General features: G+C 34.7%; 2 protein-coding genes across 2 annotated transcripts in view; one reads left to right on the top strand and one right to left on the bottom strand.

The window, feature by feature from the left end:
• rbm19 (RNA binding motif protein 19) overlaps nucleotides 1-3,391 on the top strand; it is a 10,494-nt gene extending 7,103 nt beyond the window's left edge. Inside the window, exons 3-5 of the mRNA XM_073852579.1 lie at nucleotides 75-177; nucleotides 320-443; nucleotides 2,454-3,391. Coding sequence (XP_073708680.1) covers nucleotides 75-177; nucleotides 320-443; nucleotides 2,454-2,536 — 310 coding nt within the window. The 3' untranslated portion in view covers nucleotides 2,537-3,391. The remainder of the gene's footprint in view (nucleotides 1-74; nucleotides 178-319; nucleotides 444-2,453) is intronic.
• A 148-nt stretch (nucleotides 3,392-3,539) lies between these two features.
• The window catches only part of cntn4 (contactin 4), a 93,978-nt gene continuing 78,536 nt past the window's right edge, over nucleotides 3,540-18,981 (bottom strand). The window contains exons 12-18 of the mRNA XM_073851636.1: nucleotides 18,830-18,900; nucleotides 14,854-15,088; nucleotides 14,502-14,617; nucleotides 10,793-10,979; nucleotides 10,602-10,714; nucleotides 9,261-9,429; nucleotides 3,540-7,234 (exon numbers count right to left, since the gene is read on the bottom strand). Coding sequence (XP_073707737.1) covers nucleotides 7,143-7,234; nucleotides 9,261-9,429; nucleotides 10,602-10,714; nucleotides 10,793-10,979; nucleotides 14,502-14,617; nucleotides 14,854-15,088; nucleotides 18,830-18,900 — 983 coding nt within the window. The 3' untranslated portion in view covers nucleotides 3,540-7,142. The remainder of the gene's footprint in view (nucleotides 7,235-9,260; nucleotides 9,430-10,601; nucleotides 10,715-10,792; nucleotides 10,980-14,501; nucleotides 14,618-14,853; nucleotides 15,089-18,829; nucleotides 18,901-18,981) is intronic.

Below are 18,981 nucleotides of genomic sequence, written 5' to 3'. Positions count from 1 at the left end.
GTTTTGGACAAATCTCATGTGATATTTGAGTTTTAAAGTGCAAGTGTCATGTTGGTTTAATTTTTTTTTATCAGTACTTTTGGAGAGCTGAAGACGGTCCGCCTGCCAAATAAAGGGATCGGTGGAGGCCACCGTGGTTTTGGCTTCATTGACTTCCTCACTAAACAGGATGCCAAGGTGGGTGCATCTGTCTTCTGTTTCTTTCTGTCTCTTTTTTCACAGTCAAGTAGTCTCTTGTAAAACAACTGATCAGCACTGATCCTTTCCAGTATGTGCATGCATCTAACACAAGCTTTGATTTTGTGCTCTTTTCCTATAGAAAGCGTTCACAGCGCTGTGCCACAGCACCCATCTTTACGGCAGGAGGCTGGTGTTGGAATGGGCGGATGCAGAGGAGACTGTTGACGACCTGAGACGGAAAACCGCACAACACTTTTTTAATGGTAAAATCTTTGCTTTAGACACAGTCATAGTTGTTTAGTATAGACAGTTGCAACCAGTTTTGATGGTAACCTTACCTTGCACTTACCTTATTTTTACAGTAGCCTGACAAAAGCTCTAATCTTTTCAAAAATAAAAAATACAGAAAAAGGTAATATTGTAATTGTATCTTAAAATGACTTTAATATATTTAAAATGTAATTTATTCATCTGATGGCAAAGCTACATTTTCAGCATCATTACTCCAGTCTTCAGAAAAAAAATGTATATGCTAAATTGGTGCTCAAGTTTTCTAAGTAACAAACTATTTTTGGTAGCTTTGGAGAATGAAATGTTAGCTGTTCTGGCACTTTAATGAAACACTTTGTTGGATGGCTGAATTCAATGAACCGGCTGGTTCATAAAACAGGTTTACTCATTACTAGTTATTCATTGGTTTTCCCAGTAGTTTTGTATAATTCCCATGTCTTTTTCTTTTCTTTTTTTGCCTTTTGGTTTGATAAATATAATCCCCGTTTAATCCCTGTTTTCAAATCATCCTAATAAATTAGATTAAAAAAAAATGTAAATAAAAAATAGCTGAAAAGTGCTAAAAACTGTACAAGTAAAATTTTTCATGTTTTAAAAAAAGTCTCTTCTGCTCACCAAGCCTGCATTTATTTAATTCAAAGTACAGCAAAAACAGTACAATTGTGATATTTTATTTTTATTTAAAATAACCGTTTTCCATTTGAATATATTTTAATATTTTTTTCCTGTGATTTCAAAGCTGATTTTTTAGCATCATTACTCCAGTCACATGATTCTTCAGAAATCGTTCTGATATTCTGATTTGCTGCTCAAAAAAACGTTTATTATTATGTTGAAAACAGGCGAGTAGATTTTTTTCAGGTTTCTTTGATGAATAGAACAGCATTGATCTGAAATAGAAATCTTTTGTAACATTATAAATGTCTTTATCATAATTTTGATGAGTTTAAAGCATCCTTGATAAATAAAAGTATTAATTTCTATCATTTCTTTCCCCAAAAAATAAATTAATACATTTTTAAATAATAAAAAAAAGTAAATAAAAATTATACAAGACTTCACGCTTTTGAATGATAATGTTACAAAAGCTTTTTATTTCAGATAAATGCTGTTTTTTTTATCTTTCTGTTCATCAAAGAGTCCTAAAATAAAAATACTTGACTGTTTTAAATATTAATAATAAAATATAAAATATCTTGTGCAGCAAATCAGCATATTAGAATGATTTCTGAAGGATCATGTGACACTGAAGACTAGAGTAATGATGCTGAAAATCTAGCTTTGATCACAAGAATTAAATTGCATTTTGAAATATATTCAAATAGAAAACAGTTATTTTAAATGGTAAAAATATTTAAAATTGTACTGTTTTTGCTGTACTTTGAATCAAATAAATACAGACTTGGAGAGCAGAAGAGACTTTAAACAACATGAAAACAAACAAAAAACAAGTCTTTAGAATAAATTTATTCGTAGTGTATGAATAAATGTTCTATATAACCCTTATTATCTGTAGTTATATTAATAATATTTATACAATTATCTATTATTTAGTGACTATTTAACTTAGTCCTGTTGCTTCCAGAAATGAGTTTTTTTTTTAAGTTAATAAACAAATAATTATCTTTGTTACAGCCTTTCATTTGATTATTTGTCATTTAAACCAATACCTGATTCTATAGTCTATTTATAGATTTAATGCCAGATAAAGATTGATTATTTTTTATTTAACACATAATTTGAAAGATTTGGCTCCCTTAAATAGTCTGAGAAAAACAACAATTAAGCTAACTTTTTCATTACTTTTTCCAAATTGTACTTTGGCTGCTGCTTAACTTCTTGGAAACTGCAGCTTGCCAAAGCACAAGCTACTTCTAATTTGAAGTAGTTTCCCCAACACTGGTTGCAATTCTAGCCATTTTCCTTCTATAATTGAATTAAAATAAATCTGTGCACAAATCTGTCCTGTAATCATCTCTCAGATGCTCCTAAGAAGCGGAAGATGGCGGAGGTGTTGGAGGGATTCATGGAGCAGATGGAGGTCGGGGAGGAAGACGGGGAGTGAATAGCAGCCGTCAGTCACCTGCAGCATCAATAAGAGAGTAAATCATCCAGTGGAACTCCATTTATCTCTATTATGACTCCGTCTTAAACAGCTGCTTCACGGTCTCTTCAGGAATTCTTCCTTTTGGCCCCAGATGCTCCCAATTAGCTTTTTATTATATGCTCATACATCATCTCTGTTATTGCTGTCAATGTATTAAACACAGGGTCTCCCCGCAGACCAGCTCTGGCTGAAGGTGAACTCCACAACGGAGTCCTTTCGAAAAAGATGCCCAAAGGCCACGTTTGCTTGAGCTGTTTTTAATCGCCACGGAGGGCCGAGACATTTCATACTCTGCTGCGACACGGCTGACGTTGAAGAATCACGATAGTGATTGACCAAAACATCAGTAGCAGAAAATAAACGGAAATGGTTCCTTCAACGTTGTTTTTCGACATAAAATTGATCTGCTGTAGTCTGTTCCTGACTAAGAATAATTACATAATGTCTTTTCCTCAGCATTGTATTCAAGAAAAATGACAAGTGCGTTCATATTTTTGGGATCATACTGTATTTATTGAAGTGACAATAAATAATGTTGTCTGAAAATGTTCCTATCTTAGGGTTGTAGGTAATTACACTAGAAACCTCACTTTGTAAAATGTGCTATTTGTACAGTCGAGGTCAAAACAGTCTTGGTCTACACCACAAAGAAGATGCCTTACACACCACGCAGTGGACATTCTAGTGTACTGCATCACAACTGCACGACATGTGGCTTCAAATCAACATGTAATGTTATCTGTAGTTGAATATCTAATTTGCGTGGTCATTTGTTTTGTTTAATTAAAGGGTTTGATTAACCAGAAATGACAATTGTCTTCGTTTACGTTTTTCCTTACCCTCATCTTATTCTAAACCCATCCTGCATGACTTGAGAGATTTTACAGCACTAGGCATAAACTTGCCAACTTTGTAAATGCTTAGAGAGAAAAACAGAAAATGTATATCTCCCAATAGTGACTATAATTCCAGAACATGGTTTTAACTGGCTTTATCAAAATTACTATTTTTTTTTTCCCTTTGAGGTGAATTTGGGCTTCTTCGATCACAGTCGATCGTGATTTATGCTGCCTTTATGTGCTATGGATTTAGCAATTATGAAGTCGCGATTAAGCTCGTCCTGGTCGCATTTAAGTGCTTTGTTGTCTGATAATTTTGACAGTAAACCGTATAAACATTCACTGCGCTAGATAGTAAGCTTGCTGACGATCAAATACAAGCTCATTTCACAGTTTATAAAACACAATATGCTTCAATGAACACTATTATACATAAAGATTGTCTCTCAAAAGAAAGAGTCAACTCAGAATCGCCTTCAGGAGTCATTATATTTTCGAATGTTCATGTCACTGATATACATCACTGGGTAACATATTAGCAGAATCCCTGCCTGTCTGCAAAATATGAACACTTGACCTGCCCACAAACACCTGCTAGTTAGGGTGTTTACATCATGTCGAGATGCTGTGTTTTGCGCTGTGAAAGCAAGTTTGTTTTGTTTCTATTGACGAAAGATGATGTGAAGAATCAGTGGTTATTCTTTTTTTCCCACTATAGCACAGCAATACTATTCAAACCTTTTTTGTGTGCTAGTCATTTTACTGCTTCTCTAATCTTGGCTTTTATCTTCTTTGGCCTCTAATCTTATTTATTTGGACTAACAAGTGTCTTCAAACCACAGCCTGTAAGTACGATTGATACGTTATGTATATTTTCAATTAAGTGCTCAACATAAAGTGCATTCTTGCATTCTGGCGTGTAAAGTATGCTTTTTTTGTTGCGGTTTCCCTGGTAAATTTGACATTATTTGGGTCGCTTCAACCCATGGACATCAAAAACAACCACAGACTAGGAAACGCAAATGGTAGTGCTCACTAACTCGCTCAAGTACTCCTCTCTGTGCCAATCACAACAGGCTTAGCCAACTGACCAATCAGAGCAGAGTAGGCTTATGGAACGAACCGCTTAGAAATCATTAACAAATGACTCTATGTATATTCTGAGAAAATTTCTGACAATATTAGGACACTTTCAAAACCATATAACCTGCTTATAAAGTTATGACTTGAGAGGCTGTTTCCGTCCAATTTTCGATTAGTAAACAAGTACTTATAATAATTCAGATAGCACTTGAAGGCAGCATTATTGTACATATGGAAATACAAATAGGATTTAAAGCAATAGTTCATCCCAAATAAAACCTCTGTCAATTATTCACCCTCACGCTGTTGCAAACCTGGCTGGCTTTCTACTTTCTTGAAACAACAACAAAAAAGGCATCTTCAAAATATCTTCTTTTTGTTCCACAGAAGAAGGAATGTCATACAGGGTTGAAAAGACATGAGGGTGAGTGAATAATGATGATATTCATATTTGGGTAAACCATCACTATACACCTTATTCTTTAAGTGGAAATAAGCCTATATGCGAGACTTCCAGTAATATGTGATCCTGGACCACAAGAACAGACATAAGGGTCGGTTTTTTGAAATTGAGATTTATACATCATCTGAAAGATGAATAAATAAGCTTTCCATTTGCTAGGATAAGACAATATTTGGCAAAGATACAACTGTTTGAAAATCTGGAATCTGAGGGTGCAAAAAAAGTATTGAGAAAATCGCTCTTCGGAATTGTTCTTAAGTTTTGATACATTTACGGTTGGACATTTGCAAAATATCTTAATGGAACATGATCTTTACTTAATATCTTAAAGAGTTTTGGCATAAAGTAAAAATCGATCATTTTGACCCATGCAATATATTGTTGTCTGTTGCTATAAATATACCAGTGCTGGTTATGACTGGTTTTGTGGTCCAGGGTCACATCACGCAATAGTCATATAGGTTTGGAATGACGAAAGGGTAAGCATATTTATAGGTTGAACTGTTATTAATCACATTTTCTGTTAGCCCGTCACATATAATTCACCCAAACGAAACATTTGTGTTATCATTTTTATAAATGTCATTTATTTTGTGATCCAGTATAAACAGAGAACCTTGGAGGAAAAAGTTATACGGTTCAAGAAATGGAATTCTGATAAAGCCGAAGAAGTTTGGTGGAAAGCACTGTTTAGAGAAAGAGCGTTCTGGCTATAACAGACACACCGATACACAAATCTTCAGAAATGGATGACCGCTTTTGTATCCTTTCGTCAATAGTTCATCGGTTAGTACCTAATGAATCAAGAATGGAATGAATACATCCACATGCAGAGCCACGGTAAGCTAAGAAGTGTCTATTCTGTTTGTTAGATAAAAACCGAGATGAGTTTTGTAGGAAACTTCGATGTCGTCCACTTAAATATAAATTATCTGGAATATACAAAAAAGCATTTACATATACATTTGTTTTCACTCAGTCTCAGAGCTCCACGTGTCCCTTTAAGCAGTACGTCTATTTGCACCTCAAGAAATGACAAGCTACTTTCATCCCACATGGCGTTTAAAAAAATGCAGAGCTCGTAGCCCCTACTTTAGCAGAGGTCGCACACCCACACACACACACACACGCACGCACCTACACACATCGTATTGCCTTGAAACAATGAGGAACAGCATACGGCTGTTATAATATGGAACATGGAAGCAATAAACTCGCACCAACTAAGTTACCCAAACCCCAGCATCCCACTTGACTAACGCTCACAGCCCTGGCGTCCAGCACTTATCTAAGTAGGTAACGCTAAGAAATATGTATTAAGGCTTTTCTGAGGACCTGAGGATTTCAAAAACACACAATGAGGCACACAAAAGGCAAAAAAGAGCTCTAGACATAACACACAAACAGATAAGCGGAAGATGACGGAAAAAGAGACGGCCAACGTCGACGTCTGGTGTCCGTTTGACTGCTGCTGACCAGTAGACGCCAACGTAGGGCCTTCAAGGAGACGTCCGACTTGGCCTCGTAGCAGCATTCTTTCAAATTTCTGGTCAGGATGCTATTTTTGTTGTTCACTTTCTTCCAGACGTGGTTTCAGTGCAATATTCCCGTGTCGTAAACAGTAAGAAGTCCTTGGAGATTCTTAGCTTGTAAGTACGTGTGACCCTCAGAGGACCGTCGTATTATGATGATTAGTTGGTTTTCAGCCAAATACATCTTGTTCTAAATGATTAAGTTTCAGACACCTGCATTCTCTTACAAAACATTGTACATGACATGCATCTAAAGCAGTTCCTACACACCTGGCGTACCGTAATAGGAACAGACAGACCAACTGGATCAAAACGAAAAAGTAAAAAGCTAAGATATGTCGTACATACAAAAGAAGCATGTGACATTTTCCTCAATTTTTTTTTTGTTCTTTTTTTTGTTTTTTTTAAAGCTGCTTTGGTAACATCAAATTCAATCCCATCAGCCTTCGATCTTTTTTTGAATTGGCTAGCGAACCACGCACCCGTTTTTTTTTTTTAATCTTTTTCTCTTTATCCCAGTATTATCGTTCACGTAGGTCCTCTGGTTTGTATGAATGGGTTTTCATCGATCTGTCTGAGTCAGTTTTCTCAGTCTCCTTTTGAGGAAGAACGTTTCGTCTGAAGTCAGCGGCCCGCGCTGTGTTCTGTCATAAAGATGTGCGAGCTGTGAGGGAGAGAGCTATTGTACTGAGAGCAGAGAGAGTGGACACGCTGGAAGCCGAGCCGATGGCGTTGGGACCTGAAAGAGAATGAATCGGCAAATGAATGAATGAAGACAAAACGAGTTCTAGAAGAAACAAGCACATGATGTAACATCACAGACAAGACCTCAGTGATGTTTCAGTTGAGAAGTTGAAGTTTAGAAAGTTTTAGAGAGTGAAAAGTTTACATACACCTTGCAGATTCAGCAAAATGTTTATTATTTTACTAAAAATAAGTGGGGTCATACAAAATGCATGTTATTTTTATTTAGTACTGACCTGAATAAGGTATTTCACATGAAAGATGTTTATATATAAAATAATAACTGAATTTATAAAAATGATTCTTAATACAGTGTCGTTACCTGAATGATCCACAGCTGTTTGTTTTTTTGTTTAGTGATAGTTGTTCTTTCATGAGTCCCTTGTTTGTCCTGAAAAATCCTTCAGGTTACACAATTTTTGGGGGGTTTTCAGCATTTTTGTGTATTTTAACCCTTTCCAACAATGACTGTATAATTTTGAGACCCATCTTCTAACACTGAGGACAACTGAGGGAATAGTTGCAACTGTTACAGAAGGTTCAAACACTCACTGATGCTCCAGAAGGAAACAATGCATTAAGACCTGGGGGTGAAAACATTTGAACAGAATGAAGATGTGTAATTTTTTTCTAATTTTGCCTAAATATTGTACTGTTTTTATTTTGTACTGCCCTTCAGAATCTACAAAAGATACTTTCCCAGAGAACAAAATAAGCTAAATTTACCCCGTTCTTCAAATTCAACCACCTGGTTCACCACCTGGCTCTTAATGCATAGTTTTTCCTTCTAGAGCATCAGTGTGCGTTTGAACCTTCTGTAATAGTTGCATATGAGTCCCCCAGTTGCCCTCAGTGTGAAAAGATGAATCTCAAAATCATACAGTCATTGTTGGAAAGGGTTCAAAAACACAAAAATGCTGAAAAAGCAAAGAATTTGTGGGACCTGAAGGATTTTTCTGAAAAACACTGCAGTTTAATTGTTCAGGACAAACAAGGGACTCATCAACAACTATCACTAAACAAAAAAAAAAAGCTGTGATTTTTGAAGGATCATGTGACATTAAAGCCTGGAGTCATGATGCTGAAAATTCAGCTTTGCCATCACAGTAACAATTTAAACTATAAAAATACATTCAAATGAAAATTTTAAAATAAATAAAATACTTTTAATTGTAATAAAATGTCACAATATTACTCTTTTCTTTATAGTATTTTTATAGCATCATGAGCTTAAAAGATTTCTTTCAAAAACAATAAAACATTTTCAAACAGTAGTGCATTCACATTCAAGTCTTAGATTCATATATTTCCGCTCACACAGTAGAATCACTTAATGAATATTTCATGTCCATTTATTAATATATTTGATGAGTAGTCATGCAATCAGCAGGATAATGTACAGTCAGCCGGTCATTAGCGCAAAATAAATCCCTTCAGGATGATTAAAGCCTGATCGCCTTGTTGAATTTAATTCTGTGATAATGACCGGCTGATTGTACATCATTCCTTAAATGTGACCCTGCACCACAAAACCAGTCATAAGGGTCAATGTTTTGAAATTGAGATTTATACATAATCCAAAAGCTGAATAAGTAAGCTTTCTATTGATATATGGTTTGTTAGAACAATATTTAGCCGAGATACAACTATTTGAAAATCTGGAATCTGAGAGCGCAAAACAAGTTCTTAGCAATGCATATTACTAATCAAAAAATAATTTTTGATATATTTACGGTACGAATTGTACAAATTATCTTCATGGAACATGATCTTTTCTTAATATCCTCATTTTTTTGCATAAAAGAAAAAGAAAAATCAATAATTTTATACAATTTTAATAATGTATTATGCTTCATATGTGCCTGTGCTACTTATGACTGGTTTTGTGGTCCAGGTTCACATATTTATATATTTAAAGTGCATTGTATTTCTAAAATCATAAGCTTCAACCCTTTCCAATTAAATATAGCATGAAATTACAACTTAATTAAAAACAAGTCAATTAGCAGAGGACGATCTACCTGATATTTTGGGAATAGTGATCTGCCTGCTGCTGCTGCCTTCCCCTCCTTCTCCAAAAGGCCTGATCTGAATGATGTACTCCTCATCTGTGGGCAGCGAGAGCTCCACTGAGGTGGTGTTGGTCTCCATAATGCTGGGTCTGCTAAATCGGTTCCGCTTATACAGTACCTACAAAACAATTACAAATGTTTTTAAACAAGTCCATTTACATTGTCAGAAACGTGCATATTTTGCTGATTATTGCTGCTGAAATTGGTCAATTATTGTCATGTTTTGGGCTGTACTAATTGGTCAGAACGGGAAAAACATTTGGAGTACTATAGACTCCCAAAGCTATAACAAATCAAGGAGAAGAGTGCAAAAAACTGAGGAACAAAAGGTGTTTGTGGCTGGCTTTGATTAATACTGCTCGTATGCATCTTTACCACCCAACTTTAGTTTGTCAAAATATTGCACTCTTTCCTGCTTACTAAGTCCTTCTATATATGATTTAGCAGCTTCCACGCTGCAAATTTATTACAAGTATTCTAAAATGTTAGGTTTAAAAATGCAAATGAGACATTATTTCAAGAAATATGCACTAATTTGCATACATTTCTAGTACAAAGGTCTAAACACTGGAGGAAGTCAGTTTCAAAATTCTTGATTCTTTTTTTCTGACAAATTAGAGTCTAAAGTTTTTACGGAGGGAATTTTGAGTATCTCATTTCGTCACGACATAATTCAGAAAGAACAGACAGGAAACACTATATTTTTTTCTTACCTTTTTTGGGGGATAAAATGTATAAAATCAATCAAATGATATATATGAACAAGTCCCTATGAAAAGGATATATACAGGCATAAAATGCAGTTTGATGTGTGTAAGTGTTACTAAAGTGGAGATTTATGGCTCAGTGTAGAAGAAAAATCTCATTTTGAGAAAACAGCCTTTAAAAATATGCATTGTAATTGAAATCTATTGACACAAATAGATAAAGTGCTGAAAAGGAAACACTTAACAATGTTTTTTTTGGATGTTTTCTATCCACTAGTCTGAAAAAACACTATGAAAAAACAAAAAGCCCAAAATCTCAGACTTGATAGGTGCATGGAAAAACAGCATTTTTGGTGTGATTAAATTCCACAAAGACAACATAAGCAAACCTACAGATGATTTGTGATATTGTCATACACTTATCCCAGCACGTGGTGGCGCTAAAGCACTGAAAGCTTTTAATCGATGAGCAACAACGTGCTTTGTCACTTTGTGAATGTACTTAAGACTAAAGAGCGCTGTTAGGCATGATAAACAGCAGACGAACATAGTTTTTTCAACTTTGCAAGAAGATCTGGCTAACCTTGTATCCCATAACATCCGATTCATTTTCCAAAGGCTTCACCTGTTCCCAGTTCAGGATGATTTTGGAGTTTGATGTATTCCACATGACTTTTGAGGGCGGCTGGCTGGGAGCTGGATGAAGACAGAAATTGAAAATCTAATACAACACTGTCTCAAGCATTCAGTAAAAAACAAGAAAATGATACTTACGAGGCTTTTTGGTTGTAACATTGACTGCTGTACTTGGTGGTCCTGTTCCTGCTGTGTTGTAGGCTCTCACCGTTATATAATAAGTGGTACTTCCTTTTAAGCCCTGAATAATGGCCAAAGTCCGGTTTCCCACTGTCCTTAGCACGCTAGCCGTATCTTCTTTCTCATTCTTCTCCCAGTATTTCAACTACAGAGAAAGACAAAACAGAACCGCTCAATATTAAACTTTAATCAAGTTTGGACAAGATCATTTAAACTAGTGGGAGAAAGAATATTTATAATTGTCTTTGTGGCATATCTGAACACCAGGTTATCTGCTTATAGGTGCTTTGGTTACTTAGCCACTGAAGTGTGGCGGTATTGAAATGAACCTGTCATAGGCAAATCATCATGAGCAACGCTTCCCAACTGTCAGGTTGACTGATTTTCTTTTTCCCTCCCAAAGTCTCTGGACAGTCTGAGCTGAGGAGTCAGAGATGGATGATGATACAAACCTAATTTGTATTTGTTCCACAACTGTTAGCAGAGGACAAAAAGGTCTTGGAGCTTATATTTATAATTTTTGCATATGACTTTCCGAAAGTTAAAGTTAAAAACGCCTAATGGCACAACACTAACTAGGAGCTGTTGCAATACAGCCTCAAACTAAACTATGCTGCTATAAGTAGCTAGAATGCTTTGTAAGGTCTAAAGAAAGCAGGAATAGTATTCTGGACGTTTTTCTTAAACTACTTTTATACACTGCTGTTCAAAAATATTGGGTCAGCATAATTTTTAAATGTGTTTGAAAGACTCAAAGCAAGGCTGCATTATTTGATGAAAAACACAGTGAAAACTAACATTTTAATAGATGTAATTAAAAAAATAATAATTTATTCCAATGAATTTTAGCAGCCTTTACTCCTGTCTTTAGTGTCAGATCAGAATTTTTTTTGTGTATATTTTACCATGATTCTTTTATAAGTAGAAAGTTGAAAAGAACAGCATTTATTTGAAATACACTACCAGTCATTAAGTTTTTTAATATTTCTTTTAAAGAAGTCTCTTCTGATGACCAAGTTTGTATTTATTTGATCCAAAATACAGCAAAAGCAGTCATTTTGTGAAATATTTTTACTATTTAAAATAACTGCTTTCTATTTGAATATATTTTAAAATATAATTTATTCTTGTGATCAAAGCAAAATTTTCTGTCTTCATTGTCACATGATATGTGACCCTGGACCACAAAACCAGTCTTAAGTCGCTGGGGTATATTTGTAGCAATAGCCAAAAATACATAGTATGGGTCAAAATTATTGATTTTTCTTTTATGTCAAAAATCATTAGGAAATTAAGTAAAGATCATGTTACATTAAGATTTTTTTGTAAAATTCCTACTGTAAACCTATCAAAATGTAATTTTTGATTAGTAATATGCATTGTTAAGAACTTAATTTGGAGAACTTTAAAAGTGATTTTCTCAGTATTTTGATTTTTTTGCACCCTTAGATTCCAGATTTTCAAATAGATGTATCTCGGCCAAATATTGTCCTATCCTAACAAACTATACATCAATAGAAAGCTTATTTATTGAGCTTTCATATGATGTATATATCTAAGTTTTGTAAAATTTAACCTTAGACTGGTTTTGTGGTCCAGGGTCACATATTTCAGAAATCATTCTAATATGCTGATTCGCTAATCAAGAAACATTAATTATTATTATTATTGTATTATTAGTATTAGCCATTTATCAGATTTTGTGAGATTATACCACACTATACCATTTAAAAGCCTGGAATTGGTATAATTTATTTATTTAGTTATTTTTTGGGAAATAAATGACAGAAATTAATTCTTTTATTTAGCAAGGATGCTTAAAATTGATCAAAAGTGATGATAAAGACATTTATAATATATAAAATATTTCTATTTTAGATAAACACTGTTCTTCTGAACTTTCAAAAAAAAAAAAGAAAAAAAATCTACTCAGCTTTTTCAATATAATATTAATAATAAATATTTTTTAAGCAGTGACTAGAGTAAAGATGGAAAAAATTCAGCTTTGAAATCACAGGAATAAATTACATTTTAAAATATATTCAAATAGAAAACAGTTATTTTAAATATATATTTTTCCCATTTTTGCTGTACTCTGGATCAAATAAATGCAGGCTTGACACATATATATATATATATATATATATATATATATATATATATATATAGAGTAGGGCTGTCCCCGAATAGTCGAAGATTCGATGCATCGATATGCGGAGCCTGATTCGACCACCGATCTCACAGTCGAATCTTCGCGGGTGAAACGAGCATCATACCATTTTGCCAATATGGGGGTGCTCAATGTCTAATTGCACACAGAACTACTGGTTTTGTACGGTTATATTAAGTTATATACAGCCTTTGATTATGATAATGCAGTAAAAACAAAAGTGAAAAGAAAGAAGCGTTCAATAAATATTTTTAACGTGTTTGTGAATAAATCCAACCACCCCTGTGACTAATTTAATTTTCACTTTCCCTGATGCATGACGAGATGAGGACCATCTTGACGGCAGGGATGGCGGCGATCACACCGAACGCGTTTTTGCAGTTGGAGGCGCCTCTTTTGAATGGTTTTCTGTTGGCAGTGAGCGTTCTGCACGCTGTTTATGCGCCTCCGGCGCCTCGCGTTTTCGCCGCCTGCTGCGCCTCGCGTTTTGCAGGAGCGCTCTGAGCGCCTGAAGTTGAAAAAAAAATCAACTCTGAGCGGAAAAACGCCCAACGTCATTCGCGTTCTTTTCCATTGTCCAATCGAATGAATGGAGAGGCGGGCCTTCTGTTGTGATGGCGAAAGTTTACCGTTGCTTAAAAAGTCCAGAGACTCCAAGAAATGGAGGAGAAACCTTTGGTGTCTATCGTGGGTAACCCGGAGCTGTATTATTTAGGGTTTCTGCTAATATGACAGTTTACTTAACAGCAAAAAACTAAGATTTTAGAGCGCTCGCGCTATAATCCTTTGAATTGACTGACAGGACAGCTGTTTTGGTCGTTGCTTAGCAACATAAAAAAACCGCAGCACACTGCTCTTTCATTAAAAGTCACCAAAAAAGGCAGTGCTGTGCGCCTCGCGTTTTTAGAACTAAAAGACGCGTTCTGTGTTTTTATTTAAACCTAAATAAGTTTGTCTGTCAGTTGGCAGGCAGTTTTGGTCGCTTATAAAATAAAATAAAAATAGTTTTACCCTCCTGCTGACTATAGTGTCGTGCCCCTCCCAACCCATTCACACACGTACATAAGCCTAGATGATTCGACTATCGGTCGACTATAGAAAGATTCGAAAATTCTGATTCGACTATGAAAATTCATAGTCGGGGACAGCCCTAATATAGAGAGAGAGAGAGAGAGAGAGAGAGAGAGAGAGTAAAATTCTCTAAATTTAAAATATATTTATTTTGCAGATTTAGAGGGAATATATAGTTTTATATAGAGGGAATATATAGTTATAGAATTATAGTTTAGCAATAAGAACAATTAATTGATATTTACAATTGAAGAAAAATGATTTTTTTTAACATAATTATAAAGTGTTTTGAAGTTTTATTCATGTTCATTAAAAAAAAAAAAAAAAAAAAAAAAAGGTTTTAATATTTAGGGTTTTTAAAAAAAATCATGATGATGTAACATCACAAAACAAGCAACAACTTTAATTGGCCAGTGTTTAGTGTACCTCATAGCCGAGAACACGTTTCTTGCTTGTGCTCCAAGGAAGGGCTTTCCAGGACACCTCAACGTCAAACGCTGAAAGACTCTTGGCTCTGAGTCGACTGGGTGCCCTTCCAGGCTCTGAATTCGAAGGAGAAATTCTTCGATTAGAGTTTCATTCAGCAAATGTCTTCAAAGTCCAACTCTTTTTGAAAAACAAGGCAGACCATGATTAATGGGTTCTGGCACAACACACTTCAGTTAACTTGGCTCCTATTAACTGCCTGCTAAGCGTTCCACAGCGAAATGTCAAAAGGTACATTCGACTTTAATTTCTCTGTTGCGCGCAACCAAACGCTACGGTTAATGTGACTGACCCTCCTCAGCAGAGTAGATGGTGACCACGGGTCCAAAAGGTCCTTCCCCCTTGTTATTGTACACCCCCACTTTGACTTGGAATGGAGAGAAGGGTAAAATGGTCTCGTTTTTGAAGACGTATTTGGAGGCTTCGGGAGAGGGAACTGCCGCCTGCATCCACCCGGTGGCGCCAAAGGGTCGGAAAGCAACGACGTAGCCAAACCCCGCTCCGTTCTGGAGCTCTTCAGGTACGGGCTGCAACACACATCCACACCCACAAATGAAACACATGCATCTACAATACAGGACGTAACCTTTATTATAAATCCTATCTAACACATGATCTTCATATATGCACAAAACAAAATGGCATTTGTTTGTAAGGCGTGTTTTCTATTAACTCGTGAGTTTACGCACAGACACTCCTGTCTTTCCTATTTCGGCTGTGTAGATGACAGGACGTCTGACTTCCCTGACACCTGTCAGGCATCAGATGGCGCAACCGCGCTAATCTCCGCCTCGCGCGGTCTGAGGCAATAGCTGTCATCCCGGCCTCTTCAGCAAGAGAGGGATTCCATCTCCCAGGAAAATCGTTTTGCCAGGTAATGATATCATGGTGGTTTTGTTTGAAGTATCGGTCTGCCACTGACCATGCAGTAATGCGGTGCGGTAACGCTGAGACCACCAGAAAATAGCATCCATTAGTCCGAAACCATGGCATGTGACTCAAAGAAGGGGGAGAGATTATATTTTCACGCTCGCACACTTGTGCGGGAGAGCTTAATGGCTAAATAAAAATGCACCTGTAATCAAGCGCTCACTCCAGTGTCTGCTGTGAAAACAACAATTTGCTATGGAGGGATCAAAACTAATGTGATGTGTTCCAAAACCCGTGTGCTGCCTTATTGTATTGCACCTACACAGTCAGCTGCTTTCTAAGCCTGAACCATGGCTGAAATTAAACAAAAAACGTGGCATAAATATGACTGACAACTGATTTCAACAAGTCTGGTGCATGTTACTAAGCTAACAATGAAGTACCCAAGACAAAAATGTAATTTCAGCTATAGAAGCACAATATATAATATTATTGACAGATTTCATTCTTAATTTGAAATATTTAGATAAGATATTCTTGCACATATTTTTGACATTTTGGTCCTTCCCTATTGAATTAAGTGTCGTACTTTAAGAACTGAAATGGGAAAAAAGAACACTTTGGGGGGGAAATGGAAGAACTGAAATGGAATAGAAATGCAGTCACTAATATACAAAAAATGATGTTAAAGAATAAATAAAATGTTAGATTTCAATGTTTAAATGTTTTCAAAGTAATATAAACAATATATATTACTTTGAAAACATTTAATATATACAAGTAATATATACATTATACAATATATAATATATACAATATATATATATATATATATATATATATATATATATATATACACATTTTTTGAGAATAAATTAAATATTAGATTTAAGTATTTAAATTTATTCAGTTTATATATATATATATATATATATAAGAAATTAAATGTTAGATTTAAATATTAAAATATATTTAAAGTATTATATATATACACACAATATACATATATACAAATAATATATACATATAATTTTATTTTTTAAACCTTTTTATACATAATAATAATAAATAATTTATTTATAATAAACAATAAATATTATATATATATGTGACCCTGGACCACAAAACCAGTCATAAGTTTAAATTTTACAAAACTGAGATGTATACATCATATGAAAGCTCAATAAATAAGCTTTCTATTGATGTATGGTTTGTTAGGATAGGACAATATTTGGCCGAGATACGTCTATTTGAAAATCTGGAATCTGAGGGTGCAAAAAAATCAAAATACTGAGAAAATCACCTTTAAAGTTGTCCAAATTAGGTTCTTTACAATGCATATTACTAATCAAAAATTACATTTAGATATATTTACAGTAGGAATTTTACAAAAAGTCTTCATGGAACATGATCTTTACTTAATTTCCTAATGATTTTTGGCATAAAAGAAAAATCAATAATTTTGACCCATGCAATGTATTCTTGGCTATTGCTACAAATATACCCCAGCGACTTAAGACTGGTTTTGTGGTCCAGGGTCACATATATACACACACACACACACACACACACACACACACATATATATATATATATATTAATATGTGTGTATGTATATATATACACACACACACACACACACACACACTAAATATAAAATATTTGTAGAATAAATTACATATTAGAAATACTATTTAAATGTATTCAAACATTGTCATTTATACATTGAATACACATTTATTTTAAGAGATAATGTTAATTTAAATATTTAAATATTCAAATTGTGTTTTTTTTATATATATATATATATATGTACACACACACATACACACACACACACAATATACATATATACAAATATTTTATACACACAAATTATTTTTTTAAACATAATTATATATATACACACATTTATTGTTATTTTTAAACATTTTTTAATATTGTGACTGCATTTTTATTCAATTTCTGTTCATGAAGTACAACATTTAAATATTTTTCACATAATAATAATAATATTTTATTATAAAATAAATGCTAAAAATGTGGCTTTGTATCATAGGAATAAATTACATTATATAATATATATACATTACTATATATGTATGAGGACAAGATGTGTGTGTGTGTGTGTGTGTGTGTATATTTAATTATATATTATTTAATTTTAATATTAGTGACTGCATTTCTATCTAATTTCTGTTCATGAAGTACAACAAATAAATATTCTCATATTATTTTATTATAAAATAATATTTATAAATATTGAAATCTATTTTGCTTTGTTTGCCAATTCGGACAGAATTATTCTGAGCTTGTTGCAATGCATTAAAGTACAATCATTTTTGTGCAAAAATGACAAAAGATGCTGACTTATACTTTGAGCTAAAGGTAACTCAAATCTACATTATGCAATAGATCTTATGCAATATATCTACATTATGCAATAGAGCACCCATGATCCCTTAAAATACACTAGAACATTAAGTTTTGTACAGTAAAATCCACCAGTACTTCTTGCATTAGTGGGACACGGTGGTTTTGGAGTAAAAGAAGACATGAAATTCTCTAGTACAATGGATGGGGTTCTGTGGTATCTGTCATTTTTATTTCAAAGAAAATACAATGAGAAACTCTCCAAGTTTCAAGCTCCCTGTGACAAACTTCTAGCTCAATAGATAACACCAGCTGACTCTCAAACCTGAACAATGGAACATGTCTCATGAAAGGAGATACAGAGAGAGAGAACATAATCTTTGAAAAGTTCCTCGCTAAAAATTCGAGGGTAACTCCATTTAATTATCTTTGCAGCTTCTCTCGTATGACAGCGGCAGTTATTGCTGCGCAGCTCTTACAGAAAATGAAGTGTTATGTGTATCCACTTTACTATGATTAATGAAAACCTCACATAAAGGGAACAATAGTGTCTAGCCAGCTTGCAAAAGGAGACTGTATACAACAGACTCACTCACTAAGGGAGAGAAACACACACACACACACACACACACACACACACACACACACACACACACACACACACACACACACACACACACATGTTGGGTTTACATGTTTTATGGGGACATTCCAAAGGCGTAATGGTTTTCATATTGTACAAACCGTACTTTCTATCGCCCTACACCTACCCTACACCTAAACCTAGCCCTCACAGGAGATTGTGCACACTTTTACTTACTCAAAAAAACTCATTGTGCATGATTTATAAGCCTGTTTCCTCATGGGGACCTAAGAAATGTCCCCACAAGGTCAAAATCTACTGGTATTCCTATCCTTGTGGGGACATTTGGTCCCCACGTGATGAATACCAGGTACACACACACACACACACACACACACACACACACGAGAGACGGGCGAGTGAAGTGCACTGGCCATCTTACCTCCCAAGTGATGACTAACTCTGATCGACTGCCACCTCCTCCGCTCACGTTAGCTGGGGTGACCTTGGGAACTGGAGGAAGGAAAAGATTTCCTCAGTCCGGCTCAGGTTTGACCATTTAAGACCTCAATTCTTACATGTGATTTGATAGTT

The sequence above is a fragment of the Garra rufa genome, chromosome 12 (genome assembly GCF_049309525.1).
Source record: "Garra rufa chromosome 12, GarRuf1.0, whole genome shotgun sequence".
In the NCBI taxonomy this organism is placed as follows: domain Eukaryota; kingdom Metazoa; phylum Chordata; class Actinopteri; order Cypriniformes; family Cyprinidae; genus Garra; species Garra rufa.
Note: the sequence above shows the minus strand (reverse complement) of the source record. Positions and strands in the feature narration are given on the sequence as shown.